At 42.8% G+C, this 18,001-nt stretch overlaps 2 protein-coding genes across 5 annotated transcripts; one reads left to right on the plus strand and one right to left on the minus strand.

The window, feature by feature from the left end:
- The first annotated feature begins 36 nt into the window (after positions 1–36).
- LOC135941122 (uncharacterized) lies at positions 37–2,029 on the plus strand. Its single transcript, XM_065486411.1, has 7 exons — positions 37–281; positions 330–414; positions 703–1,068; positions 1,287–1,592; positions 1,643–1,711; positions 1,764–1,853; positions 1,909–2,029. Exons 1-7 carry the CDS (start codon positions 40–42, stop codon positions 1,963–1,965), a joined length of 1,215 nt encoding a protein of 404 aa, XP_065342483.1. The 5' UTR covers positions 37–39; the 3' UTR covers positions 1,966–2,029.
- Positions 1,987–17,929, minus strand: RalGPS (Ral GEF with PH domain and SH3 binding motif). 4 transcript variants are annotated; one of them, XM_065486388.1, is made up of 12 exons: positions 17,695–17,929; positions 6,479–6,624; positions 5,670–5,833; positions 5,247–5,499; positions 5,026–5,189; positions 4,608–4,976; positions 4,340–4,546; positions 4,059–4,142; positions 3,290–3,481; positions 3,057–3,233; positions 2,875–3,002; positions 1,987–2,547 (listed from the first exon to the last, which is right to left on the minus strand). In XM_065486388.1, the coding sequence occupies exons 2-12, from the start codon at positions 6,551–6,553 to the stop codon at positions 2,423–2,425; spliced, it is 1,938 nt and encodes a 645-aa protein (XP_065342460.1). In that variant the 5' UTR covers positions 6,554–6,624; positions 17,695–17,929; the 3' UTR covers positions 1,987–2,422. The 4 variants fall into 4 exon arrangements, with proteins under 4 accessions (XP_065342460.1, XP_065342458.1, XP_065342459.1 ...); XM_065486386.1 differs by lacking the exon at positions 17,695–17,929 and adding an exon at positions 17,232–17,274; XM_065486387.1 differs by lacking the exons at positions 4,059–4,142; positions 17,695–17,929 and adding an exon at positions 17,232–17,274.
- Between the last annotated feature and the right edge of the window lie 72 nt (positions 17,930–18,001).

Genomic DNA, 18,001 nt, shown 5'->3' on the forward strand with positions numbered 1-18,001 from the left:
CTGGCAACCGCTTAGTCTCGTTTCAGTATGCGTCCCATCATGAGAAAAAACGGATCACATGGTCTGGCAAAATTTTATAGGTGGAAAACCAAAGTTTCGAGGGAGCCACTTTTCTTCGCTCCGCCGCCAACACCGTTGACAACTCCAATCGTGAATGCGAAGCGGCCAGAAATCACCCTGATGCTGGTCTACTGGCTTTCTAAATTTTTTGGCGTAGCTCCAGTTATCTACGATCCAGCCGCTGAAAAATTAATACGCTCACGAGCTAATATCGCTTACAGGTTGTACAATCTGTAAAATCAACGCCTGTGCAAAAAAAATATTTACAGCTCCTTCTTCATGTGTATGAGCATTGGTCTGTGGATATTCCTCACACAAAACACCGCACAGACCACTTTAAACGAGGGGAAAGTAGTGAGTATATTAGCTTTGGCAGTAAATAAGAAAAATCCAAAAACAGTTACCCAGGCAAAAAAATGCGCTTCCAATATAGTTGTTAATTTTATCGAGTTGCCTTGAGAGGTGAAAAAAGCAAACCGCATGACTCGCGTGTCGGGCGAATTGCATATGTGAGTTCAAACTTTTAACTTCCTAGAATTTTTCCAGCACACGAACGCGGATAGTGGCGTGGAAGTTTGAAATAACCACACGTTTTCCGGAACGTGTTTGTCACGAAATTATGATGTCATTTTTTCCAACAAGATAAGCGGTCTAGAGCCCGTGCTTCTATCTGCGATGAACACGCTGCAAATGCTGATGGCCATGTTCCGATCGTCGTCCGTCCTGGACACGCTATCCTTGCTCTGGAGTCTCGACGCTGAGTTAACACCCGCCAAAGGTGGGCCGTCTTTAGCCATAGGCCTAGTGCCGCCCGCCGTTTCCATTGTCGCCAGCATTGCGGATTTGGTTGCTTCATTCCTGGAGGAGTTTGATTACGCTTACTATGACTCTGTGACCTATATGTCCTACTATGTCAGTGCCATCGCAGGAGCACTCGTCGAGGCGCAATTCTGTGTCGCATGCCTGGCGATTCGATTCTGGGTGTGGAACCTGAACCTTCGAATTCAGGTGCGATTTACTGGGGCTCAATAAAACTATCGTGATTTATACTTCTCATTGACAAGTTTCTATAACAAAAAAAAAACATTAAAATTTCAACCAGGTTTATTTAAAGGAAATAATTTTCTGTATGTAATTTTTGTTAAAAATTTGACTTAATAATATTCTGTCTTTTAATTCTCATATTCTAACATTCGTACGAGATTATTCATGCAATGATTGTAAAGGTGGTGAGGCGCAACGGTATTGGTGCAATTTATCGTCTGGAAGCGCTTCGGCTGACCCACTCTAAGCTGGTGTCGGCATCAAAGGAACTAGACGCGGCGTTCGCGCCCCAACTGCTCCTGGGGTGCTCTCTTTGCTTCGTGGGAACCGTGCTGAACGCCTACTTCAGCGTGAACGGCTTTTATGAGGGCGGCCGCGACCAAGACGAGGCCAATGAGCTGCTACAAAATGTGCAGTGGCTCTTTGTGGTCATGTTCCTTTCGCGCATCTTCCTTGTCTGCTTCTCCGCCTCCAGACTGGTGACGGAGGTGAGCACATTTTTTCTCCCGACCTCAAGGGGTTATGTCAATTGGTACAGTTCAAACAGACTGGCTGGCAGCTGAGTTTGCTCGGCGATCACAGACTCCACGGTGATATCAAAAAGGAGGTTTGCTTAATGTTAAGCCGCTGGAAAATTATGTTGATAGCTGTTCCATTAGTTAGAAATTTTCCAGGCGCAAGTTATAGCTGCCCATGTGGATTTTACAGCCTGGGGCATCATTCCTTTGGATTTCTCTCTGCTGTTTGCGGTGAGCAATGACCAAATTCATTTGACGCAGGTTTTGACACGAAACTTGATTCCAGATTGTCAGCACAACTACGTCCTACTTATTGATTCTGATTCAGTACAGGCCGAAATAATAATAGGAAAACAAAACAAGATTTTTATGTTCCTGCTTTTTTACGCGGTATTTTATTAACAAAATAATCCCATAGAGAAAATTATGTAAAAAATAGTAGTTTACTTAAAAGATAATGATAAAACACATTTCAAAGTTGTACAGTTATTGCAAAAGAGAATTTAACTGAAGATCAGACAAAAACTAGCAAAAACTTTAACTGGTTAAAATGATCCACAAATAATAATAACTTGTACACGAATTTTACACAAAGCTGAGAATTTTATAAGTGTTAATTCTAGTTCTCTATCATAGAAATCTCTTGAGCAGATCTATGGTCTAGACGTGTCGTGTAGAATTTAAGGCAAGACATTGACGAACTGCTAGCCAACAAAAGAGATATGTTCTAAGGACAGACACAGCCTTTGTAGCTTTAGGGGCTAAATAGGGTCATTTTTGTATCTCTTTAAATGCAGTCTTCATTCAAATGACATGAGATTAGCGGGGAGGGGCTTTTCTTTTCCACCTTTGATGGCGTGCTGCAGGTAACAGTACCACTTGAGAGCTTCGCTCCTCGATGGTGCCTTGAACTTGTAAACGTTACCTGAAAAAAATATTGTAAGTTTCAATTTTGGTAAATTCAGACTGATGTGAAGCTGATTTAAAATACGATCAACGACAAACATAGTTTAGATTTAACTCATTACTGCAAACGTTTATAATGGTATCAAAAATAATTTCTAACCAAATAATAATTTCATTGAGATAATACTTTATTTTAATTAAATGAAAATGCGATCTGAAATTAAATTTTACAAGTGACACAGACCGATTCAAAAATGCAATTGTTTGCTTTTGGTGAAATAAAATTAACAATAGGACCAAATGATTACTGTGCATTTTCTTTGGTTTCAAAATTTGACGCACTTACCTCCAGCTGAGTCGGTTAGCTGAAAGTCTGGCTGTGCTGTGTTGTCACTGATGGTCACGGTCCAGCCCAAAATAGATTTCGCCTTGCACGGATCCCTTTTGTAGTCTGACCGATGGTCATTGCTGAATCTATAAACAGCCAAGTTGTAAAAACCATTACATTTTACACTTAAAATGCAATACCCTTTGAATGACTTTGGTCCAAAAAATAGAAGTGAGTGGCCCCAAAGCTGAATCCAGTGTTTCTGCCAGGAAGAAACGGCGGGCTTTCTGCCTTCTTTTACAACAGTTTTGCGACGCAGTAGGCCTTGCATCTGGCAGTGTTCATCCACAGACATTCCCAGCTCGTTCAGTGGACATCTGCAACCAAATGCGAGTTGATTATCACGTCTTTTGAGTGGTTCCGAACAACAAACTCATTCTTAAGCAAAAGGCCGCAATCTTCATCTTCAGCGAGCCGGTCATCTTTCAGATGATGCTCTTCCTCTCTGATTTCCAGATGTTCTTCAATAAATGAATCATCCAACAGATGACGATCTCCAGTCGAATGTCTGGGATTATCAATGCCACAGTCTTCTGGGTTCCCCATGTGGCATGCTCTGAACACACTGCAGACGAGGAAATTGATATTTTAAACAGGAAAAACAAATTAGGGGTATATTTTCAGGGGTACTCTTAAGAAAACTTGCTTTTAAAATATTCTTGATTTTAACCAATTGAAAATTCCTGTTTCATATTTAAATATCTTTTATTTTTAACGTTAATGCTCACTTTTTTAAAAAAACTTCGCAGTACCCATCAAACAGATTTTATATCTTTTCAACTATTATGTGACACACATTTACTGGTATGGAAATCAAGTAAATATTTTTCACAACATATTATAAAACATTTTGGGGAAACTAATTATAACGAGAAAAATCAAAGATGGCAAAATAGAGCACCCCACATTGGTACACCACATGACAGATTTCAAATAGAAGAATTTCACCCCATCTCAAGTTAGTGCTCTCAAGTATGTATTTTTTTTATAATGGATTAAAATGTAATGAAATTTATGCGGGGCAATCGGTTCAAACGCAAATTCTAAAATATTAAAGCAAGAAGGTGAAAGGAATGTCACTGAAACGAGGGGAAATTGAAGGGAAAGCATGCAGAAGATTAAAGAATCTGCCCTTTACTTACCACGTGCCCAAACTCGGGCGAGCAGAACAGAGATGGGAACCGCCCTGCTTATGAAAATTGCGCGGTAGACTTGTACTACGAAATCTGGCAAACCACCAAGCAATTAGCACATACAGGAAATTGAGCTGCCTTCGCAAATAGTCGAGACAATGGCCCGAATGAAATTTGGGTTTTGAAGAAGAGGAAGGCAGTACAATTAGAGAATTTTAGTATGAGATGTTATCAAGAGCACCAGAACCGCAAAACTAGCGCAACAAAATCGGGAAAAGAAGTGTACTCACTTTGTTCCCAAGCTTCGCGATTTGCGGTGGCCAGGCACAAACTTGATGGGCGCAGAGGAGAGTCTCATGGAACCCGAGCCCCTGGAGGGGGAGTTGTTGAGCGAGGCAGCGGAGCCGCGGCCTGGTTGGGCCATGGCGTCGCTCACCGACTCTTTGGAGGAGGATGAGCTTGGCACTGGTGATGGCGGTTCTAATTTTAAAGAGCGTCTGCAAATAGAAGAAAGACGCGGTTAAGAATAGAAAAACAATTGCGCATTTTCAGTCTTACTTGTATTGGTCGTCTTCTTTGAACTTTTGCAGCTCCTCAATGTACTGCTTGGAGCCCAAATACTCCTGGATGTGCGGCAACGCTTGCAAGTGGGAGTAGTCGCTTTGCTGGTAGTTGGAAATCACCCTCAGGATGTTGTTCATTTTGAGCTGGCGCTGTTCCGATTCAAGGCCGCCAGAGTGAGGGTGCGCGTAGTCGATATAAACCAGGTCGGTAAGGAAGAGTCCCAGATAGGGGATGCACGGCAGCTTCAGGCTCTCCATGTGCTCGCGCAGGTTGCCCCAGTTGTTTTTGTCCGAGAATACGTCAGCCAGCTTGTCAAAGGTCTGTCTCTCCTTTTTTGATAGATAGCTCCAAGTTTTGGCAAGCCTGTTGAGTTCAAATAAGAAATTTGCGCAGTGTATTTCCTGCGACTTACCTGAACACAGAGGCGCATTGGAGAGAGGATATGATAGCGAATAGAGAGTGCAAATTGTTGAGTTCGTGCAGCTTCTTAGCTATTTTGATAAAGTGGCTCAACACTTCAGCTCGCTTCTTCGGACTGTCTCCGGACAAAACTTCCTCAACCGTCCAAAAGTTAACCTGGGGCGAGTGGAAATATGAAACTCCTAAACCATCACTCGTCATATCAATGCTTACATGGTTGAATCTCCTTGTGAAAGCTACTATGTTAGGTGCCACCTGAAGCTTATTTTTCTTGCTCCATGCGCAACTGCTCAATTCTTCTGGGCTTATTGACCTGAAAGTTTCCATGTCGAGCCGCGTCAACTGGCTGGCAAAATCTTCAGGTGGCACTTGTAAGATATTGAATTGAATTGATTCGCAGCAGCGCTCCTCACAACCTCGGGGCAAGCTGTGCGATTTGTGAATTGGTGGACATCGCGGTAAAGAGCTGCAATAAAACAAGGCGCGGGTTGAAAATCAGAGTCAATCTTAATCCTGGATCAACTTCATTAAAGGCATTAAAAAAATTGTGCTTTAATAAAGAGAGAGAAATGACTCGAGTGTGTATGAAACGATCCAGGGCGGCAGCTTCCGTTGCATATTGATTAGGATACAAACCTTGAATGATAATTGACGCTAGTGTTGACTTCAAGTTCCGGCGTGCCGCAAAAGGGGCTTTTGTAAATTGACAAGTGTTTCAGCTCATTGACTGACGAGTCGCGCCTGATGGGGATAATCTTGTGAAGGCTAGTCTTCTGTGACCAGCACGAATCCAACTGGTCCTACAAGCAAGTGGGTTAGGCTCGTCATTAGTCGTTGGCAGCTAAGACCGATAAAGCGCGACAGAATGGAGAGCGTCGTTTGTAGAGTGAAAAAACTGTCGGCTCGTCATCTCGAAATAGACATATTTGCCCAGTCAATCGAGCGAGCCTTCAAACACAATTTTCTCCGTCCCAGCAAACAGCCGTGGTCAAACAAGCGAGATAAGCACTCCACATTATTGAATTGAATTTGCTTCCAAACAACCCCACCCAGTACTTGTGCTCTTTCGTTTTTCCTTCTCACTGGGGGACACAATGGGAACGTGAATACACAATAGGTTGATGGACTCTGCATCACGGGCGGCAACAAAAGAAAGATAATGACTTGGGTCGTGCATTTTAGACACAACTCGACTTGAGAGATGGCACAAATCAAAGATTTTTGGGAATGCGAAATCGTCATTCTGCAGTAGGAAGAAGCAGCGAATGAATCTGTACCCTATCGGTTCAAGGCATTATTTCCAAGTTAAGACGATGATTTAAAAGAGCAAATGCCGCGACTACGATGCTCGACCCGAAAGCGACCCTCTTAGGCAGACAAAAAAAGGAATAGCATGCGTGTGTGACGAGAGGAAACAAAGGGCGGGCGTAATGAAAATTTCATACCTCGTTGATCCTCATGGCGGCCAAATTGTCACACGAGTAGTCGGTCGGCATCTCCGAGTAGCGCATCTTGGCCATCCTCACTCGCTTCTTGGCATGTTCAGCGCGGCGGACACCGAAACAGCCGCCACCGCTGTCTAGGTAGTAGACTGCGGACAGAAGGGAGCAGCGCGGGATCAGCTTCATGTCTGGTTGGCGTCCGGCAACGAACTGACTCGGACTGGCCGAGTCTTGTGTTTTGTGACCACGGGACGGGATGGGACGAGCCTCCGCGCGAGCCCCGAATTGGCAAAGCGCCGCGAGACGCGCGTGCTGTGCAATCGGCGGACGCAAATAGCGAGAAGCGCGGACTGGCGGACGCCACCACCATATAGCCAACGATATGAGGTGGTTTGCAAACAAATTATAATCCGCCGTGTGACGCCGCCGTCGTGCTTGCAAATTGAATAATAACGTTAGGAGGAGTCGCGTAATGCAACTCGGCTGACGCAACCATTCCAACAACAACAATGGGCGCATTATACCGGAGCGGGGTACGCAGTGATTAAATAAACGGGCTCATTCTGTTCGATTCCAGGCAAGAGGAATGAGGCCGATCGCCGAGAAGAAGTCTTGCAAGTGGCCGCACGTACGGCACATTTTTTACCTATCTCTCTTTCGCGAGCGTAGCTCTATTCTCTAATTACGTGTGCGGCAGACGAAATAAGAGAAAAAGACGCATTATTTGCTCGCTCGCACATGTGTGTGGCGTAACAACGGCTTTGTTTCATCCGCTACTTATTTATTTGTTTGTTTACTCGATCATTTCTCAATGTACACACATGTGTTTCCGTTCTATTCGATCAGTTGAGCGTTTACATGGAGGGTTGCGCCATTGTGCTCTGCACTCAAAAACTTTGGATGCACAAACCGAGTAACAGGGTTGCTGTAAAGCAAGCCGCCTGGCTTCCATATATATTGATTGCACGCTATATGGGCGTAGGAGGAAGAAAGACTTTATAAATAGGTTCCAGGAGAGTCAATCGTTATTTCCAGGTCTCGACGTTTCATTCTGATCCTTCGGCTTTATGCATAACGAGAAATAACAGCCGAAAAAGTAGCAGACGCCACTCGCCTAAGATCTTTCATCAATCAGAATCGGTAGCTCCGCACGTGAGGTTGGGGAACTGCCGAAAAATGCGTAGTTTCAGAAAAAAGAGTATAGCGCAACTTGGCAAAGTGGTATGTATCCGCTTGCAGTTTATATGGTTTTGCCATTTTTCTTTTAAATTGAACGAGATTGCACGGAGCAGATATAGTACTACTTCTTATACATTTTATAAATGAGCTGATGGCACTAAGAGCGAAAATATCACGTCAACTTAACTCAAATACAAGTGTGTGTTTTACTTGCTCAAGATAACATTCCCGTACCCTTATTCACACATTTCTTGCCATGTGTTTGTAATTCTATCATCCATAATAATGCACCTGCGATGATTCATGCGGGTGGAAACGCTTGCCAGCTAACGAGTGCGCAACTTCCCACGACTTCTTGTCCGTTTTCGAGGGTGAGAACAATATTTTCACTTAGCAGGATTTCCTGGTGCCCGTCGGCGCCGGGTCGGTCAACCGAATCGCTCCCGTGACTCATGACCGAGATAAATAAAAATCCCATTCGGGCTAGCTGCGCACTATGCTAAACGCCTTCCTGCCATTGAGAAATGGACGCACACGTGCTTACACGCATTCCGCGTGGGGTATATACACATTCGTTTAGTAATGTGAGGCGCGAGTCACGCGCGCCAGCGTCTTGAAATACACATAATGGGATTGACTTTAGCCGGGGTTGAATCATGTGCTTCTTTAATTCGCCTCCCCGTTCTCCCGGCCCGCGTGCTCGCGCAGCAGTCTTTCCAACTTAGTCGCACGGCCTAATATCGATTTTCTGCGTCGCACCGACAGTGCGATGGACACTTTTTCGGCTCACTTTCGAGCCTCCGGCAAAATTTTACTTGACGTAAATGGGAGCTGCGTCGACAAGAATGGAAATGTATTAAAAATGTAACAGACGACCGTCTTCAAAGATGGAAATGAGCGGATTGAAAGCGTCGTAGCCATTTCGCCTGGGCTATTTAAACGCAAGAGGCAATAACAATATTTTACTTAACCACCTATTCGAAGAAAAAAATTAAATCTAAGAACATGTGGTGCAATATTTTTACTTTTATTGCAGGTTGCAGTATATTACAAATAAAAATGAGGAGGAAACGATCCCCCGACTTATGAAAAATATGCAACCAGCTAAACTTCACGATCGAGCTGGTTGCATGCTCAACCCCTGGAGAAAAAATTCGCGGAATGAAGCACGTAATTTGCGCGTGCAGTTCCTCTCCTTGGCTGTAGGAAATAGGACAATTCACGCGATCGAAATGACCGCGGGGCTCGCAAGGGAAAAGTCGGACGCGGCGGCAGCGGAGTCGGAGATTGCCTTTGTGCCGCTTCGGCGCAACGACTACTTATACAAACTCCGGAGAAAATGCACACGCCGAGCATATAGAAAAAATGGTGTGTGTAGTACAACTCCAGCGAGCGGCCGTCTCGAGTGAGGAAGAAATGTGTCACTTCCATCACGCACTTCATTAGCCTCCATATCAACATGTGGCCGCATGCATAAAGAATTCACGCCTGTTTACTTCTCACAGTGCACGTAAATTTGCAAACCAGATTACAATGGTTCGTCAGCAGAAGTAGTTAATTGAGTGCGATAAATTTAGTGGTTAACGAAAGGAAGTGCCAGATTAGCAAATGCTTTTTTCACAGCGCTACCTCTGGAACAATGAACTGTAAAATACTAGTGCTTTATCATAGGACTACCAATGGCACTATAGTAGGTATCAAGGTTGCCTCGTTTTGTTTTTGCCCTCGTCCAAAAAAGTAATCTACATAAATGTATTGCACGTAATTTAGTTAATATAACTAAGTAAATGGTAATGAGAATGCAATAATGTTAAAAATGCGCATGACTTGCTATCAAAAACGACAATTTTGTTATCTATTTTGTGAAATAATAAGTTTTTTGATAAAAACAAACAAAACAGGGAACAGAAAAAATATTATTTTTTGAGAATGATCACTAAACAACAGTATTAGAGTTTCATGGAAATATCAAATTCCGGAACTATGTAGGAAATAAAGTGATTGAATAACATAGAAGCAAAATGAGGAAAGCCAAAACCGCAGTTTAACGATTTACGTCAAAGGTCAAAGCCGCAGTGGCGCATTAAAAAAAATAATCAGTTAGATTTATACAAGCGTTTCATGACATTTCATTGAAACGTCGAACGTCGCTAAATTTGGGAAGCTTAGCTTCCGCTTTTAAATAGCTGACCAAAGCTCGTTTCAAAACCACTTTAGGACCAAAATCTTGCTAATTGGATCATGTTATTACCATCACATTACACGCAAAAGCCGGCAAAGCGCGTCAAAGGGACGCAAATCCAGCTGACGTCACCGGAGAACGTTTACCCACAGCGTGCCGAGTATTGACGTCGGCCGGTCTGCGTGCACCGCGTGTGGACTAACGCGAATATTCCGGGTTGAAACGGAACCCCCGCACAAGGAACTGCAGCTCCCCCCTCAGCGATGTGGAATACACGTGCGACGTTCCACCCACTGTCGATCGCGCGAGCTTTCGCGAATCGTAAAAGTCTAGGTGGGTGGGGAATCGGCGTATCCAGTGTGACCTTTCCGCAGAGTGCAAAACGATATCGACCCGCGGGAGATTTTCGGCAACGATAATATGGGTCGGACGGTGGAACACGCCCAAGCGACGGCTCGCGTGCTCTTGACCCGCGCTCGAATTGGATATTTTGAGCCTTGGGGTGCGGTAGGTTAGACACCGTGAGACCTCCAAAAGAGCCACGATCACGGACGGTCGGACTGATAATACAAAATTGCTTTGGCTGGGGGGATGGTCGTGCGTGTTGTGATGTGTAAACCGATAGAATTATTTGTAACGAGCGCGTGTTATCCCATTTCGCACGGTCTAGCGCTGAAAATAGTACAAATAAATCGAGAGTAAAGCACATCCGCACTAACCAACTAGCACGGTTTGGCAAATATGCTTGACTTTTGTATTTCACTGCTATAAATATTTATTTTATTCTGCAACACATAGATATGCTGGCGATCAGTGTGCCAAATTTCCCGAGTCAACGTTTCAATCAATTTGATGAATGGCGCCAGAAATACACTCTTAAGGACACGAACAAATCTTGTTGAAATTCAGTGCGTGGCTTAAGCATGAGAGCTTGATCATATATATTAATTTAAAAATCTTAGAGTGGTATAATCACTATTGTTTGAAAATAAACGTTCCAGTTTTCAAAGGTGAAGTTCATCATTTGCAACAATATTGTATGTAGACCCTTTGAACTACATATAACATAAGCAGCAGCACTTTTATTTTTTTAGTTTAATCTAGCAAGATGCATACATTGAAAGAAAATAGTACGGCACGTGGACAATAAGAAGCTGATAAAAAAAGTTAAAAACAATAACGTTCTCGCTGATAGCGGTGAAAGTACGTAGTGGCACATGTCATGCCATTATCAAGATAAGTGCCATTGTCAGTGTTCAAAACTTGCGTGCGTCTCTATATAGCTGAGCAATAAGAAACACATTCCAAAAGCGATTCTGTTTTAAAATCTTTGCCGGCCGTTCCAAATTGATTCGCGGACATGCAAGCGAAAACTAGTTTGCCGAGAGAAATGAGAGCGACGAACAGATGAAAAGGTCACGAGAGCATTTATGCGCAGCGAGAGGGCTGCGATGCAAGCGAAGACAGGAATAATCAAAATCGCCACAGGCACAAATCGCTTTTACGAGACACTCAACTTTCTAGCTGAGTTTTTAATTAAACTTCTCACCAGAGCAGGACACAAGCAATCCGAGGCGATATTATGCGCAAAACGAAGACGTCTCTATGTTGTGATCGCTGCGGATGAATTAAGTCGGAATGACGGAGACAGGCTGGCACGAGATGGTCGGGGGCGGACAAGTGTCTCATTGAAACTCGAGTCGGATTTGTTATGAGAGAGCACACGTGTGACGGTGACCGTGCTCGATCGTCTGAGAATTCCATTCAGACAACTTTGACACTAACGATCTAGTGTTTGGAAAATCTAGCGCTTCATCCTCGTAAACTTCTGTTTGGCTTGTTCAATGCAACATTTTGCTACATAGTTTTGGCTGATGAGCCAATTCTCGAAATGCAATGTTGACTTCCTGATTTACTGTTATGTATACAGCGGCGAGAACTGAAATGTCGATTGCAATGTTAACAGATGCAATATCCGAGGATGAAATATCCGTCACACCCTTAGCAAAGATATATTACGTGTTTGTGTGCGGCATCTGACGCGACGTAGCAATCAAGGACTGCTAATTGTACTTTAAGCGTGAACGCTGTCCTGTCTTATTTTCTTGTCCTCGCAACAACATCTGTCAATAAGTTGCATAATATTGAGGAAGTGACGAGAACAATTTAAATAAATGATATATAGTTGGCAAAATTACTGCTGATCTTTAAGTAAAATAAATGTAGAGTAGACCTACAATTACGGAATGAAATACATACGGGTGTTGATATGACAACAATATTCAGAACTGATAATCAACCTTGAGTTACCAGAGGAACTCAGCGTTGGGTTGTTCTTATATTTTCGCGCTCTACAGCTTCAGAATTTTATAATTTTTCGTTGTGAAATATGGTAAAAGTGTAAATCGGATATTTACTGAGCAGCAAATACAATGTTTTGCATTGTTTGCTAACAAGTAATCAAATGTTTGTAAAATTTACCACAATCCTGTCCTTGCATTTTCGTTTGATTTTTATTACTCTCGTAGAAATCCATGAAATTCGCGTTTTTATCTAACAAAAAACATAGAATTGCACACGCAGGTAATTGTTCTGCGCAGAGCTTAGCCATTCGATAATTACAGTGGAATAATTATGTCAAAATTTTCAGTCACACCATTTTATGTGCCGATTTTTTCCGTAAATTTAAACGACAACTAAGAATGTTTTAACTTGTACCAAATTTAATAAAATATTTGAATTTTTTAATTTTTAAAAATATATTTGATTTTTAGGTTAAGATAAAAATTAAATTTCTCGATGTCCATAACAAAACACTTTAGGAAGTTATATTCTGGAAATAAATTCCGGACAACTGGATGCGGCAAAAGTAAACAGCAACGGTTACACGTTTTTCTATTAGCTGAAAGGTTGCATGCATCGTGCATCCCTGTGAGCGAGTTCAGTAATCAATTTGCGTCCTCCTTTGGCATAGCGTGATCAGCTCGGCTCTCTCACCGATCTGCAGTAAGCTGTTCTGAGTAATTAGATTGAAGCCGGTTGTGACACAGACAATGCATCGGACGATGTCTCGTCAGTGTAATTAAATTAAGACCAGCAACTGACGTGGCGATCAGCAGAGCGGGTCATGTGATCGAACGACCAACCCCACAAGATGCGAACAGCCCTAGGTTGTTCGCATGTGTGTGTGTGTGTGTGTGTGTGTGTGTGTGTGTGTGTGTGTGTGTGTGTGTGTGTGTGTGTGTGTGTGTGTGCGTGTGCGCGTGTGCGCGTGTGCGCGTGTGCGCGTGTGCGCGTGTGCGCGTGTGTGCGCGTGTGCGCGTGTGCGCGTGTGTGCGTGTGTGCGTGTGTGTGTGTGTGTGTGTGTGTGTGTGTGTGTGTGTTTGTGAGCTCCAAGGACACGTTATATGCCAATTTCAGAAACCGCACTCAACTCGTGGCATCGACGGAGGAAATTAAAACTGCTGGCGTAATGTGTGTGCGCGTTTGCATAACGATCGCCGGCGGCAAAATCGGAACATTCGTCACACATTGGAGGAGCCGCGAGCGAAATTAATTGCTGCTCGCGCGGCGCTACGTTTCCCAGCCCATTTGTTTTGAGACGCGGCAACTTTCTATGATACTGAGAGCTGCAAAGTTTCATGACATTGAAAATTGTTTTATTTCATACATGGAAAGAGCAGACGCTTTGCTTGGCGTGAAGATTATTATCTATTCTGCTTCTTTAAGCACGCCTTTTTAACAGCAGCAAACGCGCACCGCCAGTTAAAATTGGTGAAACTTTGAAAGCTGGTATTTGTTTAAAAATGACTCGTGGTTTTCAGACATGCGCGCCCTTATTCCAGCGTTTGACACTTAAGTGTAATTTCGATTTGACCTACTTTGACCTTGGCGACTGTTTGTCGAGCTTGGAGGGAACGGATTAGGTCAAAGTTCTCTTTGATATCATCAGTAAAACACGTTAATCTTTAAAAATACTACGCAAGATCCGAGACATTATTTGTTTTTTAAGTTTTTACAGCGAGACACGATTATGATGAAACCAGTTTTTATGTATTTACTGAGGGGAGAAGATTTCCAAACTAAGTTACTTCACAAATTTTCGATTGTTCACTCTGAAATCTTTAGAAGCATCAGGTCACAAGCCACAGCCATCCAAAGCCGCAGTTTTTGAGAATATTAAAAATGCAAACAGTTAAAATACTTGGAATCATTTTGACCGACAATTTCTTAAGAAATTCCTTGGTGTCGGTAAAATTCTGCCAAACATGGCAGCACTTCCTTGTATGAGGCAAACGATTTTCGAATGGCGCGCGAAGGAGGTTTGAGCGCAGAAAGTGCTTACTCTCAATTAGCAGTTGTGGCAACAGTCAGCAGAAGGCACGACAATAATCGTCACTTGAGCTCCTTCTCGAACAATTTTCAGGGGTTTGCTTGAATAGCAAAAGCGGCAATCATCGCGAGCGAGCAGATGTTGTCGAGCGCTCAACTCTTTTGATATAACTTGGCTCGTTTATCATCGCCATTATTGTTTGAGCAGATGTAAGTTGTACTGAGAGAGCGCGTTTTGTAATTTACAGTTGGGGCCACTATATAGTCCGAAAGAAGCGCACAAGCCGAAAAGAGCGAGAGCCACTGTTGTGTGCCTAAAAAAGAGCGCCGCGCGACCCTGAGAAATAATTGCAAGAGCGCGACGCCGCGTTTTAATGGGGCCTGCTGGCCATTTCGTTCCGCGAGTGCAAAATCTGGAGTTTGCTCTGTTCGAATGTGGCTTCTTTTCTAGGATGTGGATGGAGGTCGTCTATAGCGAGATTAATGAAATTTAATCAATTTTATATTTAGAGCTTGAATACAAATTTTAATTCTCCTCTTACTATATATCGAAACCATGTGGAGAAACTTAGCTTCACAATCAAGATTGTAGCAGGAAATCACAAAAATTAAGAAGAGGCAGCCTTCAGGTCAACTCATCCAACTCCAACACACCACAGACCATCAACAAAATTAAATTTAGTGGCTCGTCTAGCAATGCGAAGGGCACAGGCCAAACTGGGCACTATTAATAACTTGCCGTAAATAGATATATAAAAAATCGTATTAAACTACCAGACGCGTTCTTGTAAAACCGAGACACGAGACACACGTTGAGGAACTTTAACAGTAGTGTGACTTGGAGCGTAATGATTGGCGTTAATTGCGGTTTCAAAGTTTCTCTTCGGGCTTTGGGTGTTGCGTAATTTCTTGTTACCTCAAGAATTTATTGTGATATAGACGAGACAAGAGGAAAAAGGGAATATTTTGGAAAATCGACTCAATCATGGTTGATTGAACAATCGAAACAGGTCGGCATTCCAAATGAGTTTGTGAATCGAATAATGGATCCAAGCGGTACCAGGCGAGTGATGGATATCGTGTCTGAGGGGGAAAACGACTTGTTTGCCGTGTAATTGGGCCAGGACCCCGGTGTTTGCAGAGTGACTAAGGCGATAAGGTCCCTCGTCGCCTTGAACCCCTGGCGACCATTCTTTGCGCTGCTTACTTTTTATCACCCAGTGCGTGGGAAAAAACCGCCGCTTCACACGATTAATTCATTTTACTTTTAATGACAACGGCTTGGCCTACAAGACTGGACGCATCAGAGTAATGTGGCAGAACAGACGCCAGAACTGCCTTGAACGGCGGGAAAGACGGAATAAAGTGCGTTGTGCGTTTAAAAATTACGAAAATAAATTGTGTGGCGTTGAAAAGGCAGTTTTCAGCAGTGAGATTGGAGGAAGAATACATATATATTGAGTGGCTCTTAAGTAGAGGGAGTCAAGTAAATTATAAAAAATTACGGAAATCCAGAAGGGTCACAACTTTGCATTATTTTGTTTTTTATCGAATTAAAAAATCACTTTTGTACTGAGTGAACCAAAAAGCTCGGAAGATTCTTGTGCTGTTTGCATTTCAAGAAAAAATCTTGAAGAAGGTCTAGGCTGCTACAGACAAAAGACAAAGCCTGCCAGTAATGGTTTTTTTGAAAAGAGAGGAATTTAAAATGACTCACTGTATTGTTAAAAAAGCCGCGGAAAGATGATTGTTTTTGTGTGATTTCAATCAGAGACCAGAAAAAAAACAGTGGATGAATCAAAGGAGGAAAAACTTCATTGTTAAGTGAGCAAGCCTCCGAAAAAGAAGAGTAGGATGGTGGTTTAACACAAAAGAAGATGCCCGTTTCCGGAACGACACAGATAATAACGTCTAGGCGCTTCCAGAAAGTGAGTCAGCGGCGTGGTCACGAGTTCCAGCTCGTCGCACCATCATCCAAGAGTAAGCAAATTTTTCCATTTATATAACATATTCCAATCGCTGCGGTTTGCACTGCTTGCTCGGGCGTGCAGACCGCGAAAGGACGCGACTTATTTCAATTCTGCCGTTCGGCCTCTTTTCGCAAGCGCGAAATTTAGATAACGACGCTGGTGCATTGTCGATGGCACACTTCGTATTTACCATTTGCGCCAGGCCATTGACTCGGCACGGAAGGTCGGCCAATTTGAGTGCTGACCTTAGCGCCTGATGAATATCAAGCGTGAAAGGATGAATTGTTTCAGCTCGTAGCTTATTTTTAGCGTCGCGGGTCAACAGCAGTTATATTTCTGTCAAGTTCAAAACTTGGCAAACGGCAAACACGATAGTCGGCGTCGGTCAAGAGAATAAAGGTTTCTGGCCGTGCTAACAAAAAACGTTGGAGTTACTCATTTGTAAAAATCATGAGAGTAAAAGTGTTTTGCTTTCTACTTTAAGAGCACGGCTTTAGAGACGAATTTATTCAGTTGTTATATGGTTTATCTGGTACAACGCCAAGATTAAGAATTTTCAAATAAATAATTCTTAAAATCTGAAAATTTGCATGGCTTTTTATTTATTACTTGGTTTGGCTTTAATGTCGAAACAACAATCATAAAAAATACATAATTTCAGAACAAACTGATAGAAATAACGGCAGTTTTAATGTCATCCCTCACTGACAATGAGCTTATTTTTTTAAACATAAATAACATTTTCTAAAAATGACTTGAGTATTAGGTAATATAGAAATATGACTGTGATAAATTTTGAAAAAAGTCTGAACAGCTACCAACAATACAACATAACAGAGAATCCACAAAAAATTGTGGTTATGGAAATCGGTAATACAAATTCCTTTAATCAAGCGAAACCACCAAAAAATCATATTTGTATGAATGTTTAATGTTCCAGTATGCAATTAAAATATAAATTATCTACGTGATTTGAAAGAAACTAACATTAAGGTGATAGTTTTACCGATGTAAAATATGATCACACGTTCGATTAATTGTCAAGGGTTGCCAGGACAGCAGGTGTGTTTAGTATTCTCAAAATACAACTTACAGAAATAAAGGTGGGCAGACAGCTGCATCGCGCGGATGCGAGAGAAGCACCAGGCGTGACCGAACGAAAACTGCCTGAATAAGAAGTGACACCAGGTGCGAGCTTCGTCAGCCCAGCGAGTTAAAACCTACACAATCGACGCGCAAAAATTTCAACTGATAAAACGGAGAACAGTTCTTTTAGTTGAAATTCCATTTTCACGCATTTTTTGCCCACTGAGCCAGTTAAGATAGGGTTAAATGGAACACATGTTGTGTGGAAAATATTTTCTACTTTTCCTACTTCTTATTGATAAAGATGAAAAAATATGTATTGTATGCAGATACAGAAAACATCGAGACAAATTTACGCGCACGAGGTTTGGGCGCCTCTCAGGGGTGAATAAATGTAGTCTTGCAGAAGACTAGGGATCTCTCCGTCTCCGGGGGGCAAAGTTCAAACGGTTAGAGCGGACGATACTCACCTCAAGCCGAGAGACTTCCACAGCTAGCTTGCGTACAGACGCCTGTTCGCCGATTCGCCACTTGAATCGGACACTGTTTCAGTCAGGGCGCGAGAGGAGCAGCGTTCTTCTGTTGATCTCGATAGGTGGGCGGTGGGAACTCGATAGGAAAATAAACAAAAAAGTTTGTCCGCTCGCTCCACTCCTGCTCCACACTCCGCTCGACTTCGCTTTAGCCTCTCCTCTCTCCTGCTGCAGCTGCAAGAACAGAGTTAGAGCAATGCAATTTCAAAAATTACCACTAGAGGCGCCTCTCCAAGTTCACATT

Source organism: Cloeon dipterum, chromosome 3 (genome assembly GCF_949628265.1).
Source record: "Cloeon dipterum chromosome 3, ieCloDipt1.1, whole genome shotgun sequence".
NCBI classification, from domain to species: domain Eukaryota; kingdom Metazoa; phylum Arthropoda; class Insecta; order Ephemeroptera; family Baetidae; genus Cloeon; species Cloeon dipterum.

Excerpts from the sequence above, each read along its gene's own strand:
- LOC135941122 (XM_065486411.1), top strand. The coding sequence starts at position 40 with ATGAGAAAAAACGGATCACATGGTCTGGCAAAATTTTATAGGTGGAAA. Across the intron at positions 1,069-1,286 it reads ACCTGAACCTTCGAATTCAG|GTGGTGAGGCGCAACGGTAT; the intron begins GTGCGATTTACT and ends ATGATTGTAAAG. Across the intron at positions 1,854-1,908 it reads ATTTCTCTCTGCTGTTTGCG|ATTGTCAGCACAACTACGTC; the intron begins GTGAGCAATGAC and ends ACTTGATTCCAG.
- RalGPS (XM_065486385.1), bottom strand. The coding sequence starts at position 6,661 with ATGAAGCTGATCCCGCGCTGCTCCCTTCTGTCCGCAGTCTACTACCTA. Across the intron at positions 5,834-6,478 it reads CCGCCATGAGGATCAACGAG|GACCAGTTGGATTCGTGCTG; the intron begins GTATGAAATTTT and ends ACTTGCTTGTAG. Across the intron at positions 4,547-4,607 it reads AAAGAAGACGACCAATACAA|ACGCTCTTTAAAATTAGAAC; the intron begins GTAAGACTGAAA and ends TTCTATTTGCAG.